The following is a 24,307-nucleotide window of genomic DNA, read 5'->3' as shown; positions in this document are numbered from 1 at the left end:
CGGACAAAAATTGTTATTTGATATTGTTTCTTTTGCTGTCGGCAATAAGCTATGTCATATCTCATCTGAATCGCATATTTATGGTATTACTATCGATAAACTATGCTAAATATGTACATAGAACACTTCAATTTCATCAAAAAAAATGTTTAATTAATTGAAGATAAAATAATAAAATTAATTTTTGAGTGGACTAAAAAGTTGAAAAACCTATTTTTGTGATACACAAAATGAAAAAAAAAGAGTGCATCATTTTCGAAAGAACTAAAGAAAAACCTCAGACAATCTCTCTGAATTGCACTCTTTTAAATATTCTTTAGAATATTTATAGCTCAGAGAGGCAAAGGTTGGCAAGTTTCTGCCTAAGTGGTTAAAACCACTGGTAGAAACTGGTTAAAACCGGCATGGCAGAAACGCTTTTCTGCCACATTTGTGGCAGAAACTGGCAGAAATTCAGAAAATGACATAAAAGTAAGTACTGAGATTGACATACAATGGATAATTCATAAAAAAAACAATTAAATGTTAAACAAAGTACAATTTATTTACAAAATTATCACCATTCAAAATCAAATATTACATTGTTTGCACTCTGCAGTAATCTATAACAAAAGACAAGTTTTGATGCCCTTTCTAAACCTAAACAATTTCTCAATTTGCTATGTAGGAACGAGAAATTTGAGAAGATAATCTCAAGTCCAGCAGAACTAGCAGGCATTGCCATCAAGGAACAAGCAAGATTTGTGAAACTTTCATCTATTGCATATTTTTTAAAACTGGACCACCAAGTAGCAGCTGGGGTAGTTGTCAAAACTTGACAGGAAAAATAAGTTTCAAGAAATGGGTTCGATTTGTTTTATATAAATATTTGATATACTGCACTCTTTATATTTAATATAAACAAAATAATATATATTTACAAACAATGAATTAAAAAGTTTGTTACTGTTATATGGAGTTACATTTTTCAGTTTACTTAAACAAAGTGTCTTTAAGCAATTACTAGAACTAATAGAGACGTATTTTTAGTTTCTGCCAGTTTTGACCGGTTATAACCAGTTTCTGCCACTGGCATGGTAAAAACCAGTTTCTGCCGGTAAAAAGCCAACGCTGCAGCGAGAGCGAACTTACGGTATGAGTACCGCTAGGAGCACGCTTACAACATTTATTGACAACATTAAAAAATTGAACTCATATACTAACAGTCATTATGAGGCGATTTCAGAAACAAGTACGATTTCCGACACCATTATAATAGCACGTATTAGGGTGACTATAGTACCACCTTTGCTATAGCCAAGACGTAGAAGAAACAAAACCGCGAAGAAACAAAAAGCAAATAATGTGGAAATATCATTATTTGCTTTTAAAGTTTTTACCAACAAAAAAATTTAAATAACAATATATATTCCTATTATCTCCCATAAGAAGAAATTAGAACACTTATTAATTCCTTTTTCGAAAATAAACTAACTTCATAAATAAGAAAAGTGCCATTCTCTCTATATGAGGCAATGATATGTTAAGGGATGTGTAAATAAGCATTATTTCCTTCTGAAGTTTATTCCGCTTAAATAAAATAGAATAATAATTACATTCTTTAACTATCCTATTAGAGGAAATCAAAACAGTTAATAAAGAATTTTAGAGTATAAATTTACTTCGTAAATTTAAATTATGAAATGAGAGTGCACCTTACTGCTTATATAATTTACTTCTTTTTTTTCCCACACTGAAGAATTTTTCTCAATTTAATGAAAATTAGTTCTGCAGGATGCCAAAATATGTTCTTAAAACATGTGCGCCATTTTTATCATAATAATAATGCCATCGACATGAAACATTCTAAATTGTCGTATGAGTAAGGCAGTGTTTCCCAAACTTATGACTTTTGTGTTCCCTTTCTAAATTTTTCGTAACGCTGAGTACCACTAATAAAAAAATGAATGTATTGTTTACTATAAAAAAATTGCACAAACGTTAAAAATCACAACTGGCTGTTGACACCGCTAATTATTAACTGTAAACTCTGCAAAAAATAGCCAATAGAAAAATATGTAATCGTAAATTTTTATGGCTAGCATTGTTTTTAAATTAAATTTTTTGAAATTTTCGTTTGTTGCAAGATATTTCGTATAAGAACGCTTACACCCGCTAAACTACTCCCGTACCCCTGGGGGTACGCGTACCAAACTTTGGGGAAACGCTGGAGTAAGGGAACGCTATGAGTTAAGAATTATGAATTTGAAACTTTAATACTAAATAAAAATAAAAAAAAGTTTTAATGCTAAAAAACTGACTTAAAACGTAGAAAAAACACTACAATGGCTAATTTTAAAATTGATCAAGAAAAGTATAGGTATTTCAGTGAGTAACAACGTTTTTATTTTTGCATTTTTAGGTGGTGAGAGTTGCGTGTGTGAGAATGAAATTTCATGGGTTTAAAATTTAATAAAAAATATTTGTTTCAAACAATACTTATGAGATAACCAACTTATGAGATAATCTAATAAAGTCATCTTCAAACCATAAATTGAACATATAACTTAATCATTTCTCTTTAGGAAAAAAAACTGAAATAGCTTTCATTTACATCATTTTTTCCAATTTGTAGAAAATTTCTCAAGTGGTATGATGAGTTTGACTTCATAAAATGTCTGATCTAAATTTATCTTATGTGTTAATGTGTTATTAAAGACAACAAGTTGTGACCCAAATATAAATGACAAGGTTGAATAACAGGTGCCGCACTAAATGATATCAAATGTATCAAGTTTTTGAACTTAATATTGAAGTATATTGTATTTACAATATTAAATGAAAGCATTTTAAGAAAGTAAAAGTCTTATTTAGTGTAGTGTCTAAAGAGGATATCATTTTTAAACCAAAAAAATAAAGGCAATAAATATATTTTGAATTGTATTAATACACTTAATTTTTATTTTTTAAACTGTCAAAATTAAAATAATTTAATATTAATCATTTCAGTTTTATTTTATCGTTGCCACAAAGGATGCCTACTTTAGTAAATTTAACCTCAGCTTAATAACTAAACATAAATATTTTTAAAATAATGTTTTTTCGATTTCTTTTTGAACAGCAAATTTAATTATGTAATGTTTGAAATCGAAGTTAGCCATACAAATTATATTTCGAAATGAAAAAAAAAGCAAGTGGAACCCTTGAAGGTAATAAAGGGCAATTTAATTGTCACACAAATCGGAAAATGTTCTGTATTACGAGTGTAGTTCTTATAATTTTTATTTCATCACTTCTTTCCTATTTAGTTTTGTTTATGCTGGACAGTAGTAGAAACCTCGATTCGTGATAGAAATTGTGCTTGCAACATTCGAGTAATAATTATAACCAGTATTGTTCCAATTGAAGTTTCAGCTCTCTAGCTAGTCGGAAAGTGATTATAGTTCTTTGGACGATTGTCTCCCATTTGCGATATCATCACGATTTCATTTCGTAGAACTGCTTGTTTGATTTATGCCCGTGGGAAAAAATTAATCTCCAAGTCATCAGTTTCCTATAGAGTCTAGTGCTCTAGCTAGTCCGAAAAAATGGTATAAATTTCGATTTCAAATTTCCATCGTTACAAACATAGACATCGAGAGTTAATAAAAGTGCGTAAATTTTGTTGAAAATATGTATAAAATTATGATTTTCAAATAACAAACATCTCAAATTATTATTTCGTGATGTCTTCTTTTCCGAATAAATTTTTGATGACAGAATTTCGTTTTACAACAAAATAGTATTGTAATAATAGGCAGGCAATTTTTTTAAATAATTTTTTACGAATTATTACATAGATCTGAATAATATTGTAAATAATTTTTTAAAAGTTACTTTAATTTTTGTTTTAACTGACAAAAATCAATTTGCTTGGTACTCGAAATTTTTTTAAGCGAAATTTGCAGGAGAAAAAAATAAATATCTATTGTTTAAAAATAAAAAGTCAAACAAATAACTCAAAAAACTTCCTTACTGAAAATGATGATTGCAGAATTTGATTGGTATAATTTTACCGGAGTTAAGTTTGTTAAAATTATGAAATTTATTTTGATTGCACAGCTATCTCGTATTTTAAATATAAAGTACTTAAGAGTCATCAATTTGAAAATTATTTGCACTTTAAGATGGAATTAGATTTTTATAGTTCAATGTAAATTACCTGTTAGAGTTCACTTCTCTTAGAATAATTTCAATCTGCGGAAATAAAAATTCTCTCCTTCATAATATAACTAAAAATAATATAAGCACAATTTGTTTTTGGATATTTTACTTTTTAACTATTTTACGTCCAATCTAATTGCGGTCAATCGCATTGGTTAAGTCACAGATTCTTTTCACAAATAATAATAATAAAAACATTTCTAATTTTTATATAAAAAAATTATAAATAACTTCTATAACAATTTTTTGCATTGTTTCTCAAAACTTAATTCATTTTTAAAATTTTCTTTAGTATTATTTCTCCTCAAAAAAAGTTTCATTGGTTAAAATGCAATAAAAAAATTTATTAAATAATTTGTTTCCTTAATTTTTTATAATTATTTCTGGGAAACAATAAAAAATAAAAAATACAGTCTTCTGTAATTAAATTTCTAAACTTAATTTCTCTAAAAACACTTTTCACGATTGGAATTGCATCTTGAATCCATCAATAAGTCACATTTGTTAATTCTGATTCTGAGAAGTATTTGCGTCTGATTTGGTAGCTTAATCGTTAACACTAATTTATAAGCTGTTCCTTAAACCATCAAGATTGCTATCTAATGCTAGAAATTAATTATTACAAAGTTATTAATAATTTTTTTTTCTACCGTAGATTTTTAGAACGTTTTGGTAGTTGAATTGGCAAATTAATAGGTTTGCAGTTAATTAAACTTTTTTTTACCTACGAGAGAAAAAAATGGCATGGGTACAATTTTTTCCAACATTTTCTTTAAATTTGAACCATAGTATTGAGTAATCAAATTTAAGAAATACCATATACTTCAACTTTGCTCTATATTAAGGTTATAGTTCAATTTGCTTCACTATTTCGCCCGTTGTAGTCAGTCATCGATAAAAAGGAAAATATTTTTTTTAACAAAATTATTACTTCATCTGACCTATGATAAACTATTATTTCTCTTAATTTAACTACTGTCTTCAAAACTTAAGGACAGATAATTGAAAAAAAAAAAAACCTTCCTAACTCACGTGACATTCAATTTGATAGATATCCGGTGGAATGAGAATTTTCATAGGTTTCGTTTCTCACAAATAGCTATCGCAGCGCCATCTAACAGGTGGTCTTAAACTCAGTCAGCGAATTAAGAGCGATTTAATAACAGACGTTCCGTCAAAGCGGGAGCTTCCAATCATGGTTCAATCTCAGCAAAAAAGACCCATATCTAGTCGAATTAGATTTTGGAAATATTTGTTCGGTGTTTTAGTTCCTTTAATTTTATTACCTTTACCTCTTGTTTTCAATACGAAGGTAAGAATTTTATTTATTTAAAGTTTTATACAATATTTTCCAACATGTTTATAATCATATAATTTTTAGAAGTCTTGTTAATTTGTTTTAATTAAAGTGATGATTTAAACTATTAAAATGTTTCCTAATTTTTTCTTAAATTCTGTTTTTAATTGATTTAAAAAAAAAATATGCATATCCTTAAGCATAAATGATTGAATTGCTATTTAATCGAAATGTGGAAATTAATATTTATTTTCGTTATTCATAAGAAAACAAGATGAAAATAAGTTAAAATAAGAAATTAAGAAGCTGAATTATAAGAGATTAACCTTTTATTGAATTTTAACTTGTTTAGTGTTCTAAGTAAAATAAATTTGCATTTCGTGTCATTTGAAGAAATTATTTCAAATTTACAAAATTATTATTATTATAATTACTTGTTACAATTTGAAGAATGTAATGAAAGAAAAAACATGTTGAAGTTAAGAGTTTTAAAAGTACTCTTATTTCCTAGTTTTAATTACACTCTTTGGTAGACTATCAGCATAAATGTTAAATTATTTCACCAAATTATTTAAAAAAGGCGGGTATTTTTTCACGAAAAAAGTTGTTCTGTTAATAAGTTTCAATAAATTTTGCAGACCGAATATGATCGACGTGTTAATGTATACCAATAATTTAGTAACTAACTAAATGAAGTTTCGAAATTTCCAGTTTTTGATTCCAGGACAAAATTGGACATTCAATGTCCAATATCGATAAATCAATACTAAACATATAATGAAAAAATTTTTTACATAATTATTATTGAACATCTATTAAAATATAAATATTTTTTGCTTAGTGCAAATTAAAATGTTTTAAAAGAATTGTATGTTTTAAAAGAATATGATCGACGTGTTAATGTATACCAATAATTTAGTAACTAACTAAATGAAGATTCGAAATTTCCAGTTTTTGATTCCGGGACAAAATTGGACATTCAATGTCCAATATCCATAAATCAATACTAAACATATAATATAATGAAAAAATTTTTTATATAATTATTATTGAACATCTATTAAAATATAAATATTTTTTGCTTAGTGCAAATTAAAATGTTTTAAAAGAATTGTCAGTACATTTTATGAATGGTTGGGCTTGGGACAATATAATAAGCCACATTTTCGAAAGGTTCTCGAAAAGGTATTTGGTGAAAAACACCACGATTTCCATGTAAACATATAATGTGCTTCTGTTTATTGTGTTGTTATCCAATAGCAATTCTACAAACTTATTACGTATCTATCTTAAAACAACATTAAGGAACAGTTTGATTTTAAATGCTATTTTTGAAAAAATGGGGTTTATACCTTCAATTAAATAAAGTGCTTGTCAATTTTAATTAATGATCGAAAAAAAATAAGATACTGAATAATATAAGAATAAATTCCTGTAAAAACGTAAACTTTCTTTTAAAAATTCAAGGCAAATTCGAAGTCTAAATATAGATTGATAGCTAATTTACACACAATTTCTATGTTTAAAACATTTAAACGTATTGATAAATAATTTGATTCATTATTAAGACCTAACTCATTTTCAGAATATGTAGCGATTAATTTGTAAAAAAGCAAAAATTAAAAACTCATAGGAAATAATTCTAATTTAGTTTTTCACGCTATTTTTAAAGCGCAATTTTTTACCAAATCCAAAGGTATTCTATCTGAATTAGGAAAGAGAAATATTATTTAAATATCGATCTTTATTATTGTTTTGAGCGAACAATCGTATATGTTTGATACAATGTTTGACATAACATATGTTTGATTCAACAACATATGTTTTATTGTAACCGTGCAATCTAGATTATTTGAAAATCAGCTTAATGCTGTAATAATTCCAACTATCTATTCATAACGTGACATTTTTTAGTTTATAGCTATTTTACTAGTGTTTATAATAACAGTTTTCGCCTTAACCTACTCTTTTCATAAACTAGTATTATTCAAGGTTGAGTTGAGAAGTTTGAATTTTAAGCATTCATACTGCTATCAGTCGAAGTTAGTGAAATTTTCTACTCCAAATAATTGAAAATCTTACAAAATAAAAACTATTTAATTAATTGAAATCAATGAATGAAAGTTATTTAACGAAATATATATTTTATAATTTTCTTTTAGGAAAATGTAACATTTTCTTGCAAAGAAAATTTAAATATTTCCCGCGTTAAAAACTATGGTATTTATTTTCATTGCTTTATATGATTTAAAGACAATTTTTAAATGTTTCCTTTTATAGATTCTATAATTAAAAAAAACATAAAAAAGTAAGAAAGATATTCATTTAGACATTTGTTAAACACATTTTTTTGGCAACCGTATAACGATTGCCAAATAAAATTTACTTTAAAATTACTCTAAAAAATATCTTTCCACCATTATTACAAATAAAACATATTTATGGCAATCCCGGATGTTGGTGGGCGAAATGTGCAGGGGGCAGAGCCTCTCAGTTCATAAATATAATTTAATTATATCTAAACTATAATTAATTCCACATTTTAATTATTTTCCTTTAAAAAAGAATCCCCCCCCCCAAAAAAAAATAGATTGTTCAAAAGAATCATCTTTAAGTCTTTTTTTTAATGAATTCTTGATCAAATGAAAGTGAAATTATTTGAAGTATTAATGAAAGTAAATTTAAAGTAAATAATTTTTTTTTGTTTTTTTTTCAAGTAAATATATTGTTTATCGATGTATATCGATGGAATATTTGAACAGAAGTAATGTAATTATGAAATATCAAGCAAATACAAACATTTATACTGAATTAAAAAGGCTAAAATAATTAGGATGAAAAAATTGCTATCAGTTTAAGAAATGCTTTTAATAGAGAGCTTTTCTCCAATCAAATGAAATATATGAAGAAAATTTTTTTTTTAAAGTTTATTGGTCAATTACACTTCATGCATCTTGATTTGAAATTTAAAAAAAAATAAATCTGAGAATCCAGAAAATCTTTTTTCCGGACAAAAAAAAAATTCTTTTGAAATGATTTTTTACGCTTTAAAATTATTTCTAAAATACGAGAACTCAGCAAAATAATGATTAATAAATTTTTTGAAACGTTTTTCTACAATGTATTCAAACGTCCACGCACAAACTTGGAGGAATAAGGATTGCGTAAAACGACAGACTATTCCTCAAGGGGCGTCTCCTCATTAAGGACTGGCTGTTCGTGCTCATTTGAACCAGCACTTTTATTAATCCAAATTATCTAAATTTCATATTAAATCAGGATAAAACAGCTATTTTTGACCCTATTTAAATGTAATGTTTAACAATAATTACTGAAAAAAACACAAAATATAATTTTGATAAATAAAAGTCCTGGTTCAAATGCGCATGAACAGCCAGTTCGTAATGAGGAAGCAACTCTTGAGGCGTGCGATGACCGGGATTAGACCCTTACCGGAATTACGATGACCTTTACCGGCATTAGATTCCTTTTTAGAAGAAAAACCAAGTTCCGATTTTTTACTATCTTTTTAATGAAAATATCTGAAAATGTGAAAGATAGGTGTTTTTTATATTTTATAGCTAAGTGTTTACGACAGTGTTAAATAAAATATAAGAATGCCTGAAGCGTTTAACGAAATTTCATAACCTAAAGAAAAATGCATAACAATAAGTATTTTGAAATAAAACTGCTCGAAAATACTTGCTGACTGAAGGAAACATATTGTATGTCTTCTAAATTAATTTGTTTCGTGTGTTTTATATCGTATTCATAACTTTTATCTGATTTTATTCCTACCTTTTATCTGATTCTATGTACAAACTTATTCCATTTACAAACTTATATGATTTTATCAGTTATAATGGTATGACAAATAAAGTGGTGCCTGTACTTTGTCTATTGAACTGTTTTACCGTATGTCCTCTTTTGAACTTTGTGCCACTAAACCATACATTCAATTCAATTCAATTCAATTCTAAATTAATTTGAGATTGTGCTCCTTCCATAATTTGCAAAAAATGACACCCTTACCTGCGTTAAGGCAGTGTTTTTTCATTGCTACAAATCTGCCGCGTCCGTCATAACTTCGTAATAAAGAACGTTTTAACTATGTAATGACATTAATTGGTTAATTAAGTTCTACTATTTCAATTCATGATTCAAATAAACTATTTCTGTCGATTAACGTTAAGTAATGGTTTGAGTGAATGCTTTCCTGCAGACCAAGGTCGCTCATGGCATCGCCCAAATATAGATCAATTAATGTTAAAACCAAGATGAGTTTATTCCCTTTTATTAGTTTTAATAGTTAGTACCAACAAAACTATTTATTTTCATTTTTTGTAACCGATGTTGAACAGACCCAATTCTGAATTTACGACTATTAATGTGGCAACTCCATAGCCTTGTAGTTTTGAATCCAACCGAGAAGACCAGGGAACTCATGGATCAAGCATTGGGACAAGGGGTATATTTTTGTTGGAACTAAATCGCATTTACGGTACGTGGAGAGGAAAACAACGAAAACCTCCAGCGATTAGTTTGAAAGCAAGGGGATTCTAACCCGTGATCCGTCTATCACTGAGGATATTTTATTTCGACATTGTGGTCGGTGAGAGTCGAGAGCAAAACTCATGCCAACCATCCACCGCTGGGATTTGAGCCTGTTGTCATCTCGATGAGAGGCGAATGATCTATACCTTGAGCCACAGCTGTTTAAGACAAAACTATTTTATAGTAACCATCGTTGAAGAGCTTACCTAATTTTGAGTGACTACCAATGTTCAACTCCTTAGTCTTGTAATTTTGAGTGACTACCAATGTTCAACTCCTTAATATTGTAATTTTGAGTGACTACCAATTTTCAACTCCTTAGTCTTGTAATTTTGAGTGACTACCAATGTTCAACTCCTTAGTCTTGCAATTTTGAGTGACTACCAATGTTCAACTCCTTAGTCTTGAAATTTTGAGTGACTACCACTGTTCAACTCCTTAGTCTTGTAATTTTGAGTGACTAACAATGTTCAACTCCTTAGCCTTATAATTTTGAGGGTGCTTGGTCAACGCGAGCCGTAAGTAGGATTCGTAACAATCAGCCAAGGCTGGGATCGAATCTGAGCCACCTCCTCATTGGTATGCAAGCTCTCCATCCTTTGAGCCACCGCTGCTCTAGGGCAAAGCTAAATAGAATAAATATGTTGCTTCGCATTTCTATTGATTTGATAGTTTTAAGACTTTTTTATCGATTACAAGGAGTATCATTATTTGCCCACTTCATTATTTGCCACCTAATAACTTTAACCAAGGCTTAGATAATTGCAAGCTATAACGTTCGCTAGTATTTGTCCCTTTTTAATGTATGTGCACTTATATTTGTCCACAGTATCATAAAATCAATCTTTAAATTCTAAAAGGCTTTATGCTTAAATCTTTTAAGTCTAAAACTTTTGAGATTTTTCTTTCGAAATTTTTAAAGATCAAGACTTCGAAAACTCTCGATTTCGAAAGCTCTCAACATCAAGCTTAAAGTATTAAGAATAAATATAAAAAATGTTTTTTTTCTTCTCTCTATTTGGGATAGCTTTTCACCTAGAATATTTTTATATGCGCTAAGAAAGATACTCGTAAGAAATTTACGAAAAGTTATTATGGAAACAACATTTAAAAAAAAGGGTTTTTTGATTGAGACAAAAATAAACAGGACTTTTTTGGTAAATTGTGATTCAGGCAAAAAGTAAACAAGAAAACTTGATTGAAGCAAAAATATACGTTAAATATTTACGAAAAGTTCTGATTCAGGTAAAAAAAAAACTCAATTTCACATCTCTGTAATTAATAAAATAAAATTAAATTAACTCAGAATCTGCTTGATCTTTTCAGTATTCTTTCTTTTATTATCATTTCTAAATTCATTACGGTAGTTAAAAGCAACTTGAAATTTCACACTTCATTGGTAAACCTCCGAAATGTTTTGCAACATTTTTCTGTGAAAGGATTAATGAAAGTTTCCGCAGTAACTAGATTCCATTTCGGCCGTTTAGTTATAACGTGTTTTTCGCTTGCTTCATTAAGCAAATCAATGACGTGTCATTAGTAGGGATTTTCAGAAGAAAAATATTGATCAATTAAGGATGTTTTTTGAAGCTATTTCGCAAGAAAAGCATTAGGTCGTCAAGTAGGATATTAGTAAAGAAAAAAATGAAGATGAAGTTGGTTGGTAACTTATAGAAAAAGAAATTACTTCAATCAAAAACTACGTGTCCCGCAGTGGACTGACTGATCGTTAAGACACGGTTCCCAGCAGATCACCGAAGTCAAGCATCACTGGCTACGGTCAGTGCACGTGTGGGTGACCACTTGGATCAGCCTGCGTAGGGACCGAGGGTGTGCGGTTTTGGTCCTCGTTAAATTGTTCTACCGTAAAATGCTCGACTTCGTGTGCAGGTCGTCGGGCTACCGAAGTGCCATCCCATCTGCAGAAGATCAAAATTGCGATAACATATCTTCGGATCATCCTCAGGGATGTTTCCCAGACCGTCGCCAATAGCCCATTGTCCAGCTCTAGTGCGACGTAAATGAACAACAACAAAAACTACGTATCAAATTCCCTACACTTTTATTATATCAGCGGCAAATAAGATTAAACCTTGGTGGACGAGAGTCTGCACTTAATTATGTCACACTACCGGTGCACAATGGGCTATTGGCGACGGTCTGGGAAGCATATCTGAGGATGATCTGAAGACATGCCATCAAAATTTTGTGAGGCTACTTCCTCTATTTAGACATAGATCTGAAGAAGAAATAAATTTTCTCTAAATCTCTGTACCCACTATACCGCTCAGCGATCGATCACATGACTTTTGATTCCACAGATTTTATGAGCAGGTATCTCGGTGGTATTCCGCTTTTTAAAATTTAGTGGGATTTTTCTCACTTCGTGAAAATCAATAAATTCTATCAATATATTATCATTTTCTCATTTGAAACTTAATGCTTCTTATTTTGATAAGGCTTTTCATGCAGCATTGATGTAACTCTTCAAATATAAAAAAAAATCATTTTCACAAAACTGTGACTTTTCTACATGACACTTGGTGCCATTTTCATAATTGGCATAAAAGATGTTAGTAGCTAAAGATAAAACTTAACTGTTACAAATTCACAAAAACAGCATAATTTAAATATTCTTTAGACTGCTATAAAATAGCATATTCGCTATTTTATAACAGCTTATTTTAAAAATAAATTATTTCTAATGATTTTAATATTCTTTTGGGGGCAATATTTTTGTCGTTTAAACTCAAAAAAGCAATTTAAAAAGAAACACAATTGTCATTTATTAAATTATATGTATAACAAAATTTTATTATGGCTCAGATACAATAGCTAAAAAAAGTTTCTTCGGTCCAATTCAGCAATCTATTTAGTAGTACCCTACCTCTATTATTTTTTTACCTCTTTCTGTGTTTTTTAAGCATTATCTTCATGTTAATTAATAAACAAAAGCATTAATTAAATAAGAATATTAAATAAATAAAAAAAGTTAAGAATGTAGTAGTAAATATAAGTTTTTTTTAAAAAAAATTGACAATAGTTCGGTAAAGTATGTTCAGCACTAAATTGAGTTAAACAAAAACTTACAAATTGTATATATTGTTAAAAAAGTACGTCTTTTTCCAAGAAACTGCAACTAGACAACTAATGACAACGGTTTTTGAAATTAAATGGAATAACCTTGCATTGCAATGATTTTTGAAATAGTTACTTCATGCATTGAAAATTTTTAATAGTACTGTGAATAATTCTTTTCTATAAACAAAGCAGGCATGTAAAGCCTTATTTCACTTTCACTTCCTGACATCTAGATACATTTTTGAAAATGAAAATGAAACTTACACACTGCTTGTAATTATCTTTTTTTCCTCCATTTCTCAGATTTCGTGATAAAAAGGACTGAGAATTTGCGTTTAGACTACTAATTTGCAAGTGTTACAATAAGAAGAGTTGTAATATTACATAATAATTCATTTAGTTATGCAATAAGTCTTACAATAAATCTTTTGACCTTATGCAATAAAATAACTAATTTAAAAAATAAAAATAAAATATCGCTGTTTTAAATATCGCTATAAGATCATAATATCATTCTGTTTTATAGCATGCTTCAATTTTTTTATTATTTCATTTACTATTACGTGGTTGAATATCTGCGTTCTCACAGACATTTTTAAATATCGCAATAATCATTATATTATGATATAATCATCATATTATAATTATTAATAACTATTTACCTTGATTCATTAAGTTATATGAGCAATTCTATAAATAAACGCCAATTAGGCGGCCCAAAAAAAAATTTGGGGGGGGGGGCACACTATTTCTACATGAATTTTGTTCTTTTTTACACCCTAAAAATGCAAGAAAAAGTCATGAACATGAAATTTTTTCTCTGTGACATACTTTAAATGTGACATACTCTTTCTGACATATTCATATAAATCTGAGTCATTTATTCAGATCAAACGATTTTTACATAAATATAATATTATTATAATGCCTCTCTAAAATGTATTTATAGAGATTTCATACTATAAGATTATATTTTAGTATAAAAATTGACGTTTATTTATAGAATTGCTCATATGAGCAATTTTACAAATAAATGCAAATTAGGCTGCCAAACAAAAATAAATTTTTTTTTGGGGGGGGGGACACGCTATTTCTACATGAATTTTCTTCTTTTTTACACCCTAAAAAAGCAAGAAAAAATATTGAACATGAAATTTTTTCTTTGTGACATACTTTAAATGACAAAATATCAATTTTAAATTTTTCCCGATTTTTTCAATTTACGAACTTTGATTAAATTCCTTTATTTTTGTTTTTTATACTAAAATATAATCTTATAGTATGAAATCTCTGTAAATACATTTTAGAGAGACATTATAATAATGTTATATTTATGTAAAAATCGTTTTATCAGAATAAATGTCTCAGATTTATCTGAGTATGTCAGAAAGAGTATGTCACATTTAAAGTATGTCACAAAGAAAAAATTTCATGTTCACGATTTTTTCTTACCTTTTTAGGCTGTAAAAAAGAAGAAAATTCATGTAGAAATAGTGTGCCGCCCCCCCCCCCAAAAAAAAATTATTTATTTATTTTTGGCAGCCTAATTAGCGTTTATTTGTAGAATTGCTCATATAAGCACAAATAAATTTAGAATGGATAGCAGTTATAAGCAACGTAATAGAATAATATTAAGAACGTCATATTGTGAAAACTATCTATAAGCATGTGTATAATAACTTTTGATCTATGATCAGACTTCCCTGTACCAGGACTCAATAGTTTAAGGGTTAAACTCAAATTACGAATTATTAATTAATGCAGACGATATTTTAAGTTACGACATTATACAAAAAGCGTACTTTTTTTGAAAAACATTTCTTTTTTGACCGATTGATTTTCTCGACCCTCAAAATATCGGAATAGCCGCAATGTGGTCACAATTAATAGTAAGGTTAGGAGAGTGGTCGAAAGCTTATCCCTTTTTGTTAATTTTATGTTTTGCGTATTTCGCAATAAGTCGAGAACTTTAAGCAAAGCCAAAAATATTTTGCACTCAAAATTATTTTTTTATCCAAAAATAATTCCTTAAATATAATTTTCAATAAATATTTATTATTTTTTAATTCCAAGCTATTATATCTAAAATTTTTGTGTGCAGAAAAACAAAAATTATACCAAAAAAAATTGAACACATTCGGGAAAAATTTAAAATTGCAATTGTCGGAAGAAAAAACTCGTTAAGTTCAAAAAACAAATAAAGCTTTCAGCACATCAAATTTTGTCTACATTTGCTCTATTTTACTCTATATTTTCAATTCTGTCATCTTTAATGCCTTTAGTTATTTTTCGTTCGTGTACTTTTCTCATACTTCATTAATTTTGGTAAAAATATTTGACAACTTGATGCTCTGCACTTATCAAAATTAATTAAATTATTTAAACTAGTGGGCTGCTCGCCAACGCTCGCCAACCCCCGAAAATTGCTACGCAATTTTATATAGTTTGCTTCGCTCGCTACTTACTTAGGTGCATTGCAAATGCACAAAATTCTAAGAATTCAAAACAATCATTCAAATCCATATAACAACATTTTTTTAAAAAAAAATTACACCTTTTTAGTAAATACTAAGTCATTAAAATAAATTTGTATTCAAATAAATGACATGTAGTTCATTAAACCTATTAGAAATGTGCTATAGTATAAAATCTTAAGATAAAATTTTTAAAACTGATATCTCTTTAAAAAGGTTAAAATTTTGGCTATAATTAAGTCTATTGAAAATTGAAATAAGTGAATTGCAATGGAAAAACCTGCATAAACAAATAAATTCTAGTAAAACAAATAAATTCATGATATAAATCAAAAATCGTCAAATAAATTCGTAACATATAAATTCGTGAAAAAAAGCGCTTTCGACAAAATACTAAAATAGAGATCTATCGACAAAGACTACTCACTTCTGCCTAGATTATGCTCTCTCTGGTTATTTCAGTTTCCGTTTTTAAAAGCGCTATATATTGAGCCATCTCAGCTACAATTGGCATGTGACATTTTTAGCGGCAATTATTGGTCGATTTTCTAGCGTTGCCATTCGGGGAGTTGTAATGAGGCTTTTTTTTGTCGCCGTGTAAGAGAAATATATATATAGATGCGTAAGGCAATAGGTTTATTTTTATAACAGCATGATTTTTTTGACGGTTATTACATTCCTAAAATAAATTAAAAGTAAAAAATGCCATAAGAAACCGTATTAATAGTGTTGACCTAGATTTTCATTTAAAACTATGGGATTTCTTTCCTGTCTCGCTTCGCTCGTTACTCGTCTTGATAGTTTCGCATTTATCATTTGCTTCTCTCTTAAAAGTTGATATTTTCAACAAAAAACAAAGAGTATTTTGTTAATTGTATATTAATCATAATTTTATGCAAGAACATTTTATTAATGAGAAATGGGAAAATGTATGGTTAAGTTGAACGCCCATAACAACAGGCTCTTACGATGTTTTAATATGAGAAGAAATAATTGCCTGGTAAAGTGCAAATTTATGCATCAGGATAGAGGCTGCCAATAGAAGTACATTGATGTGAAAATTACTATACATTTCGCATGATTTTAAGTCTTATCCAAAGCATTTAACGTACGTATAAAGGTTCCTTCTCAAAATAAGGAAGGAAATGAGACTAATTAAAATTAAATTATAATCTCATTACGATGAATCACGAGGTTTATTTCGTAATACTATTACGTATAGTTTTCTTTATATAAATAAAGAAACCTATACATACCTTCATTGTTCGTCATGAAACTGCCGTGATAATACTACTCGACATGAAAATCCGTTACAAACAGTATTTCTGCAAGTTCTTTAGGAAAAATCTAAATTAGCGTTTTAACCCTCCTTTTCCCTCCATCTTTTCTGGAGACAGCTTACGTTCATCACTTTTCAATAGTTCTATAGCCATGACTTTGTTTTGAATGGGACGAAAGGATTATTTTCATCGTTTCACCAGCCGATCGCAGCTTTTTAAGTCAAAAATGCACCCCATATTCACCTTTTATTATTCGTATCGTTTTAATAAATATGAAAATACTAGTAGACTGCGTCCCCTGCTCACTAACGCTCGCCAGCCCCCGAAAATTGTTACGCAATCTTATATGGTTTGGCTCGCTTTTAACTTAGGTGCATTGCAAATGGACAAAATTCTAAGAATTCAAAACAAAATCATTCAAATCCATATAACAGCTTTTATTTTTAAAAAAATTACATATTTTTAGTAAATACTAAGTCATTAAAATAAATTTGAATTCAAATAAATGACATGTAATTCGTTAAACCTATTAGAAATGTGCTATAGTATAATTTGTGATATAAATCAAAAATCGTCAAATAAATTTGTAATATAAAATTCGTGAAAAAAGCGCTTTTGACAAAATACTAAAATAGAGATCTATCTACAAAGACTACTCACTTCTGTCAAGCTTAATAGTATGAGATTGCCGCAGCTGATGCTCTCTGGTTATTTCAGTTTCCGTTTTTAAATGCGCTATAAGTTGAGCCACCTCAGCAAGATTTGGCATGTGACATTTTTAGCGGCAATTATTGGTCGATTTTCTAGTGTTGCCATTCGGGGAGTTGTAATGAGGCCTTTTTTGTCGCCGTGTAAGAGAAATAGTAACGTAAACAAAGCAAAGCAAACGTTGCCACCGGCGGAAAAGAAATACAGCCAAAATTTGGAAGCCACGTCAGAGAATTATATATATTAGATTATGAATGTTTTTTAATATTCTGAAAATTACTATTTCAGGCTTGTTTCTTAAAATTTTCTTGGTTTAAGAAATGAGCTGTTGCTGTTACCATTTACTGCTAATGAACTGTTACTGTTTAGCCTATTTTAAGAACATAAGAATTGCCTTACATTATTTATTAAAATTTTTTAATCGATTTAAATTTTAAATTTTTCAAAAATGTTGTAAAATATCATCAATGGGAGAAGAATCATAGGTTAGAATCCCTTAGCCGTCTATCTACCTTATCGTCCTGAGTATTGGCTACAGTAAGATTTCGAGATTTTCTTCTCCGTGTAACGCAAATGCGGGTTAGTTCCATCAAAATGTCCTCCACAAAAGCTAGTTTGTACCAATACTTGATCCAGAAGTTCCCTTATCTTCTGGGTTGGGTTCAAAATTACAAGGCAGCGTAATTAAGAGTTGTAAGATAGTCAAAATTACAAGACCAATGAGTTAAACATTGAGTGTCTTAAATTCAGAATTTGGTCTGCTATTAATCGCTGGTTATACAATAAAATAAAATTTATGAAAAAGTGGCCGTATGTTTTCAAAAATAGACTCTGTAAAAAATGTTATAATTGGCCACTTGGCCGGTAGCAAAATTCTTAATTTTACTCAACACGGAAGGTAAAAGTTCTAAAACTGTAACAACAAGGGCATATTGGAGGGGATTTGCTCCTTTAAATTTTATTTAATTTTATAACTGGAGTCGAGCAGTTGTCAAATTTTTGGGTTCACGGTGATTAATGCTAAACTACCCAACTGAAGATACAGGGGAATTCTTGTATCAAATATTAGTACAAATTAGTCCTTTAATGAGGTTTTTTTTAGTGGAAGTAACCCGTATTTGCGCAATAAGGAGAAGGAAACCACTGAAACCTTCTACGGTTAGTCCAACCACAAGGGGATTCTAATCTATGATCCGCTTACCAATTAATATATATGTTCACGTCAGTACTATGGTCGATGTAAGTCAGAAGCAGAATAAAACTAGAACTGGGATTTGAAATTGGTTCGCCTCATAGGGAGGCGAGAGCTCTATCCCTTGAGCCATCGCGAACTCAGCTCTTTGAATTGTAAGAAAAATATTTACAAAATCTCGTTTTCTGCTCATTTTCGTCCTTTTTTTTTCGCTGTTCGTTCTTCTTTTTTACCCCTTCACCTCCCAAACAAATAGAATTTGTATAGTTTGTCTAAAATAAGAACTTCCCCAGACATTTGTCTGAACCTGTGGCGGTTACTATGGTAACGAGGTATGACTATTTCAAGTAGGGGTGCAGGGTCACTGTTTTGGAGTGCGATAGAAAGTGAGTCTCTTTCTTCTGTCTATTGTTTTAGTCCTAGAGTGAAGCTACCCTCCCTAAAATGTGGCTTTCTTGTTTCCATAGCACCAGACGGAAAATATCAGGCAAAAGCAAGTGAGGCGATTATAGATAAGTCATATTTAAGATTCAGCAGCCTGTTACAAGAAAGTTTGATTGAAACATGGTACGAAGGCTATTACAAATTATATTTTTATTTTAAATTTCACCGGTTTGAATAATCCGTTTCCCTAAATTAAATTTACGGCGAAACAATTATTTAAAATTGTAATATATATAGGGAGTTACCTTCAGGAAATGGGGGTCAAATTCGGTTTCACGAAGTCATTTTGCATAAAAGTCAGACTAACCGTGGGAAGCTTTAGTGGTTTTCTTCTCTATCCAACGTAATTGAAGGTTAGTTTCATCAAAAATGCGTCTTCAATGTCTAGTTTGTCCATTTGCTTGATCCGGAAGTTCCCTTGTCTTCTAGGTTTGGGTTCAAAATAACAAGGCCACGCAACTGAATATTGATAAGCATTAATTCAGAATTGGATCGGCTGCTAAACGGAGGTTATAAATTAAGAAAATGAAATATTTAGCAAGAATCTTTTTTTTTCTTTCAGAGAATTTAGATCGATTTTAAATCAAAATTAAAAATGTATGGGTGCTGTATTTATGCTTTAAATGTAGTTGATTTTTTGTTAATATGTAGAAGAATATTTTTCTATAGAATGGTTTAGTATATATTGAATATTTTTGTAGGCATAAAAATATTGTAAGAAATGCATTTTTTAATTGGTCGCTATTATGCTGATATATAGTCATTCAAAATCTTTTCTCATTTTAATTTCCTGAATTACAAATTCTGATGTTTTTTTTAAAAAATTATATTCAAGAAATTTTCAATTGTTTTTTAAAATGCAGTTAAGTAAAAAAAATTGCAACGTTGTACTTGCTTCATTTTCAAAACAAAAAGAAAAACGTACAAAAACTATACGAAATTACTCAGCCTGGTAATTAAAATAATTTTTATGTTAAAAATTACATAAAAGTGCAACTTAATATTAGGTAAAATTGAACAAATAAATTTTATTTTTTCTTCTTCACTATTTAAAGCAAAATCTGTTACTAAATTTCTATAATATTAAACAAATCTATACAGATATGCTTTGTTTTGGCGTATCACATTAAAGCGTCATTGTAAAATTAAAAGTCACTGACCTCATTACACCTGGAAAAAAAATGAATTAAGAGTGAAAAAGAAAAGTTGAACCATCATTCTTGAGGAAGCAATTAGTAAGCATAACCATGTTCAAGAGTTTCGTGCAAAGTTAGAACGGAACTACCTAAATCAATAAATAGTTTTGGTTCTTTTATGTATATCGCTACTCAAGCCAAACGGTAAAAAAGTTGTTTTGTCTTAATGATCTCATTTAACGGGAAAGTTCATAAAGAAAATTTAATTTATGACAAATCTGATTAAAGTAGGATGCTTCATTGATATTTTTTAAATTTTTTTTTTGTTAAATATTTAAATTTTTCTGAAATAAAGAAGTTATAATTTTTAGCACGTGTAAAATCAAGACTATTTTGGCAAACCTTTATTTATAGTTGTATAAATTCTTACAACTGAAACTTAAGACATAAAGTTTGTAAAAGAAGATAACTTTTCAGAAGTCTTTAGGAACAGAATAACTAAGCAAATTACTAGATTTTCATCTAACTCAGAGTTTAATTAACTGTGGGTCCGTACCCCGATTGTGGTCACGGGACATGCATCAGGGTTCACCAAAAGTTTAAGCAAATAATTATACTTTTTATTTAACATATTTTAATTGTAATAATATGTAAATTATATATAATTTAATATGTATTACATATTTACACTGCCCCAGATACCCGTTGATAGGAGGGGCTACATTCACACATCACACAACAGAGGACAACACACAGAAAGAAACATCCATGCTCTCAGCGGGATTCGAACCCGCAGCCGCTCTTTAAAAAAATTCTAAACATGACTTTGTGAATAGCGCTAATATGAAGTCAGCACATAATTTATGCAAACTCTATATTGTTTTCATCTCTACATGTTATTTTTTGGTTTTGCTTCACGAAAAAACATATTTGTTACTTTCCTGCACTATTTCTTGTTAATTAAAGTAGTACTTGTTTGTTTCTTTCGCATTTTCGTGCTTTCTGCTTAATTTAAGGCAGTGAGTGATGATAGAATTAGTAAAGTTGAGGGCAAGTAGCAATATCGATGCAAGATCTCTCTATCTCTTATTCTTGCATCATATTAGATCTCACCATTTGAAGATCTTTTATTTTTTGATGTTTCAGACATCTAAGATCAAGGCAAATATTGCAGATCCACAAAATGTTATTTTATTATTTTAACACTGTAACATTTTCTAAAAATTTCATTATTTTGTTCCGTTTAGTATTAATTTAAAATAAAAAGTAAAGTTGCAGCTTGTTCTGATCTGCAACATTTGATTAGGTTTCGATGACTTAACGATGACTTGAATTGAGTTTCTTTAAACTTGAATTTGTTTTATCTAATAACCGACGAAACACTAACTCATTAAATGCTGACTTCTTTTTTTTACATGAAGTCAATGTTTCTTTTGATAAACAATAGATACCTGTTTCTGTTTGAAATAGTTTTCAAAATGAAATATAGATGGCAGCACAAAGTTACCTGATTAGTAAATGTTTGATTTATGTTATACAGTTTAATTCTCCGTGCGGAAAAATAAGCAAATCACATAACCCTTCTAATGACTACATAAAAAAGTTTCAACACCCCCTTGTTTTTTGTTTATCCTCTATTAATCTAATTTCAAGATTAAGCTTGAAAAAGAGTGTAATTTTGCCGGAAACAAAATTTATATTTCAGTTCATTTCATAGAATTTTGCGTAGAATATTTTTAAGAATTTTCTTTCTTTGTTCAAAATTCGTTACTACTGAAACTGATAAAAAAAATTTCCAACTTTTTTTTGTCATCAACTTTTTATTTAAAAGTAAAAACTTGTTTAATTTCTATGAATCCTTCAAATGGTTATATGAAGGAAATACTAAACAAAGTTTCCGAATTTTCAGTGCTGAAAATAAATGTAAAAAAGAAAAATACATTTTTAAAATTAACACAAAAAATCGTTTGAATATCATCGGCTCGGGGTCATACAGTTTTTGAACTTGCCCCACCCTTACGAAGCCTATGATATTAGAATACGAAGAATTAAAAAAAAATGATTTTTTTTAAAAAATTAGTATTGTTTGGTGGGAGTAATAAATCAACATTTTTACTTACAATACTTTTCGGATAATAAAGAAAGAAAAAAATATAAAGTGTTTAAAATCTCGATTTTTCGATAATTTAAACATGAATCGATATTTAAATTTTTTTTCTCAGCTTCTTCCGGATCTTGGCCGTTAGTATTGTGGGTAATAAAAATTAAGGAGAAAAAAGTGTTACGTATCTGTAACACATTTTATAAATAATAATCAAATCAGAATTTTATTTCAGCATTCTGAATTTTATTTCAGCATAATTCTGAATTTTATATCAGCATAGTGTTTGAAATGAAAAGAAGATAGTTGTCAAGCAGCTTTTCTCGGAATCTATTGAGAAGCACTTAAATTGCTTTTTCAAATGCGCAGCAATACATGGGTTAACTTTAATTCCCACCAGTCTATATTTTATAACCGTCGTTGAACAGACGACACAATGATGGGCTTACGACTATTAATGTTCAACTCCGTAGCCTTGTATTTTTGGACCTAATCCAGAAGACAAGCCAACTCCTGGAACAAGTATTGGGAAAAATTTACTTTCCTGGAAGACTTTACGATAGGAATAACCCATATTTGCGATACATGGAGAGGAAAACCACGAAAACCTCTCACGCCTAGTCTGACTGCAAGTGGACTCTAACCCATGATCTGTCTACCACTGAGAATATTTTACGTTAGCACTGTGGTCTGCTCAAGCCGAGCGCGGAATTCGCATCGATCAGCCGTCACTGGGATTCGAACCCGGTACACCTCATTGGAAGAGAAACGCTCTATCCCCTGAGCCACCACGACTCCTAACAGCCTATATTGTAGTCCAATTGGAAAAAAACACGCAAGTGCTTCAAGATAAATTTCGAAAAAAGTGGCTTGACAATTAATTTTGGTTGTTAACAAAATTAAATCAATTGTTAGCAACGCTAAATCAAGTCCGTGACGTCAGTAACTCTGAGCATATCGAGGACGTAAAGCGGATCTACTAAGAGATCTCTTTGAGAAAGACCAAGGCAGTCTAGTGCTGCCTGACACCTTTACCTTTACTTTTTTGAAAGCTTTACTTTTTTGTTATTTCTTTTTATTGCCAATGCTATTAACGCTTATATAGAATTTTAAAAACCGAAAGAAAAAAAAACAATCTAATTTTGAAAAAAAAAATTTCTTTTAAGTATATCATACAGAAATCCGAAATATAAAAAAAAAAATCTCAAATTTAAATTTTTGCCGCTTACGTAAATTTTTCGTCCCGCAGATCGTTAAGACACGGTTCCCAGCAGATCTCCGAAGTCAAGCATCACTGGCTGCTGTCAGTGTTCGGGTGGGTGACCACTTGGATTAGTCTGTGTAGGGACCGAGGGAGTGCGGTATTCATCCTCGTTAAACTGTTCTACCGTAAAGTGCTCGACTTCGCGTGCAGGTCGTCGGGCTACCGAAGCAGGGGAGCAATCCCCTCTGCAGAGGATCAAAATTGTGATGGCATGTCTTCGGATCATCCTTAGGGATGTTTCCCAGACCGTCGCCAATAGCCCATTGTGCTGCTCTAGTGCGACGTAAATGAACTACAACAACGTAAATTTTTCCATTGCAAGGTAGTACGAGGGTTGCTATTTATATTTCTGACCTTGGCAACAGTAAGTGTTGCTAGCGACCGCAGACGATTTTAATCGAAAGTTTGATATTTTTAAACATAAATTCAGCAGGCGATTTAACATTATAGCTTCATTTGTGTTGTTGACAGTAAATTGAAAAGTTCTTCTCTTTCAAAAAATGGAATTGAATCGTGAACATTTTCGTGCCATTATTTTTCATAACTTTCGACGTGGATTGTCAAGACAAGAGTGCTTCGATGAACTTAATTCTT

At 29.8% G+C, this 24,307-nt stretch overlaps 1 protein-coding gene across 2 annotated transcripts in view; it reads left to right on the top strand.

The window, feature by feature from the left end:
* Window positions 1-5,327: 5,327 nt before the first annotated feature.
* The window catches only part of LOC107440478 (Na(+)/citrate cotransporter), a gene marked incomplete in the record, with an annotated part of 56,234 nt that continues 37,254 nt past the window's right edge, over window positions 5,328-24,307 (top strand). The window contains 1 exon segment of one of the 2 annotated variants that reach the window (XM_043047988.2): window positions 5,328-5,494. In XM_043047988.2, the coding sequence (XP_042903922.1) occupies window positions 5,378-5,494 (117 nt within the window). 2 annotated transcript variants of the gene reach the window in all.

The sequence above is a fragment of the Parasteatoda tepidariorum genome, chromosome 2, assembly GCF_043381705.1.
Source record: "Parasteatoda tepidariorum isolate YZ-2023 chromosome 2, CAS_Ptep_4.0, whole genome shotgun sequence".
Taxonomy (NCBI): domain Eukaryota; kingdom Metazoa; phylum Arthropoda; class Arachnida; order Araneae; family Theridiidae; genus Parasteatoda; species Parasteatoda tepidariorum.
The sequence above is the reverse complement of the archived record's forward strand: the minus strand, read 5'-3'. Positions and strand labels throughout refer to the sequence as shown.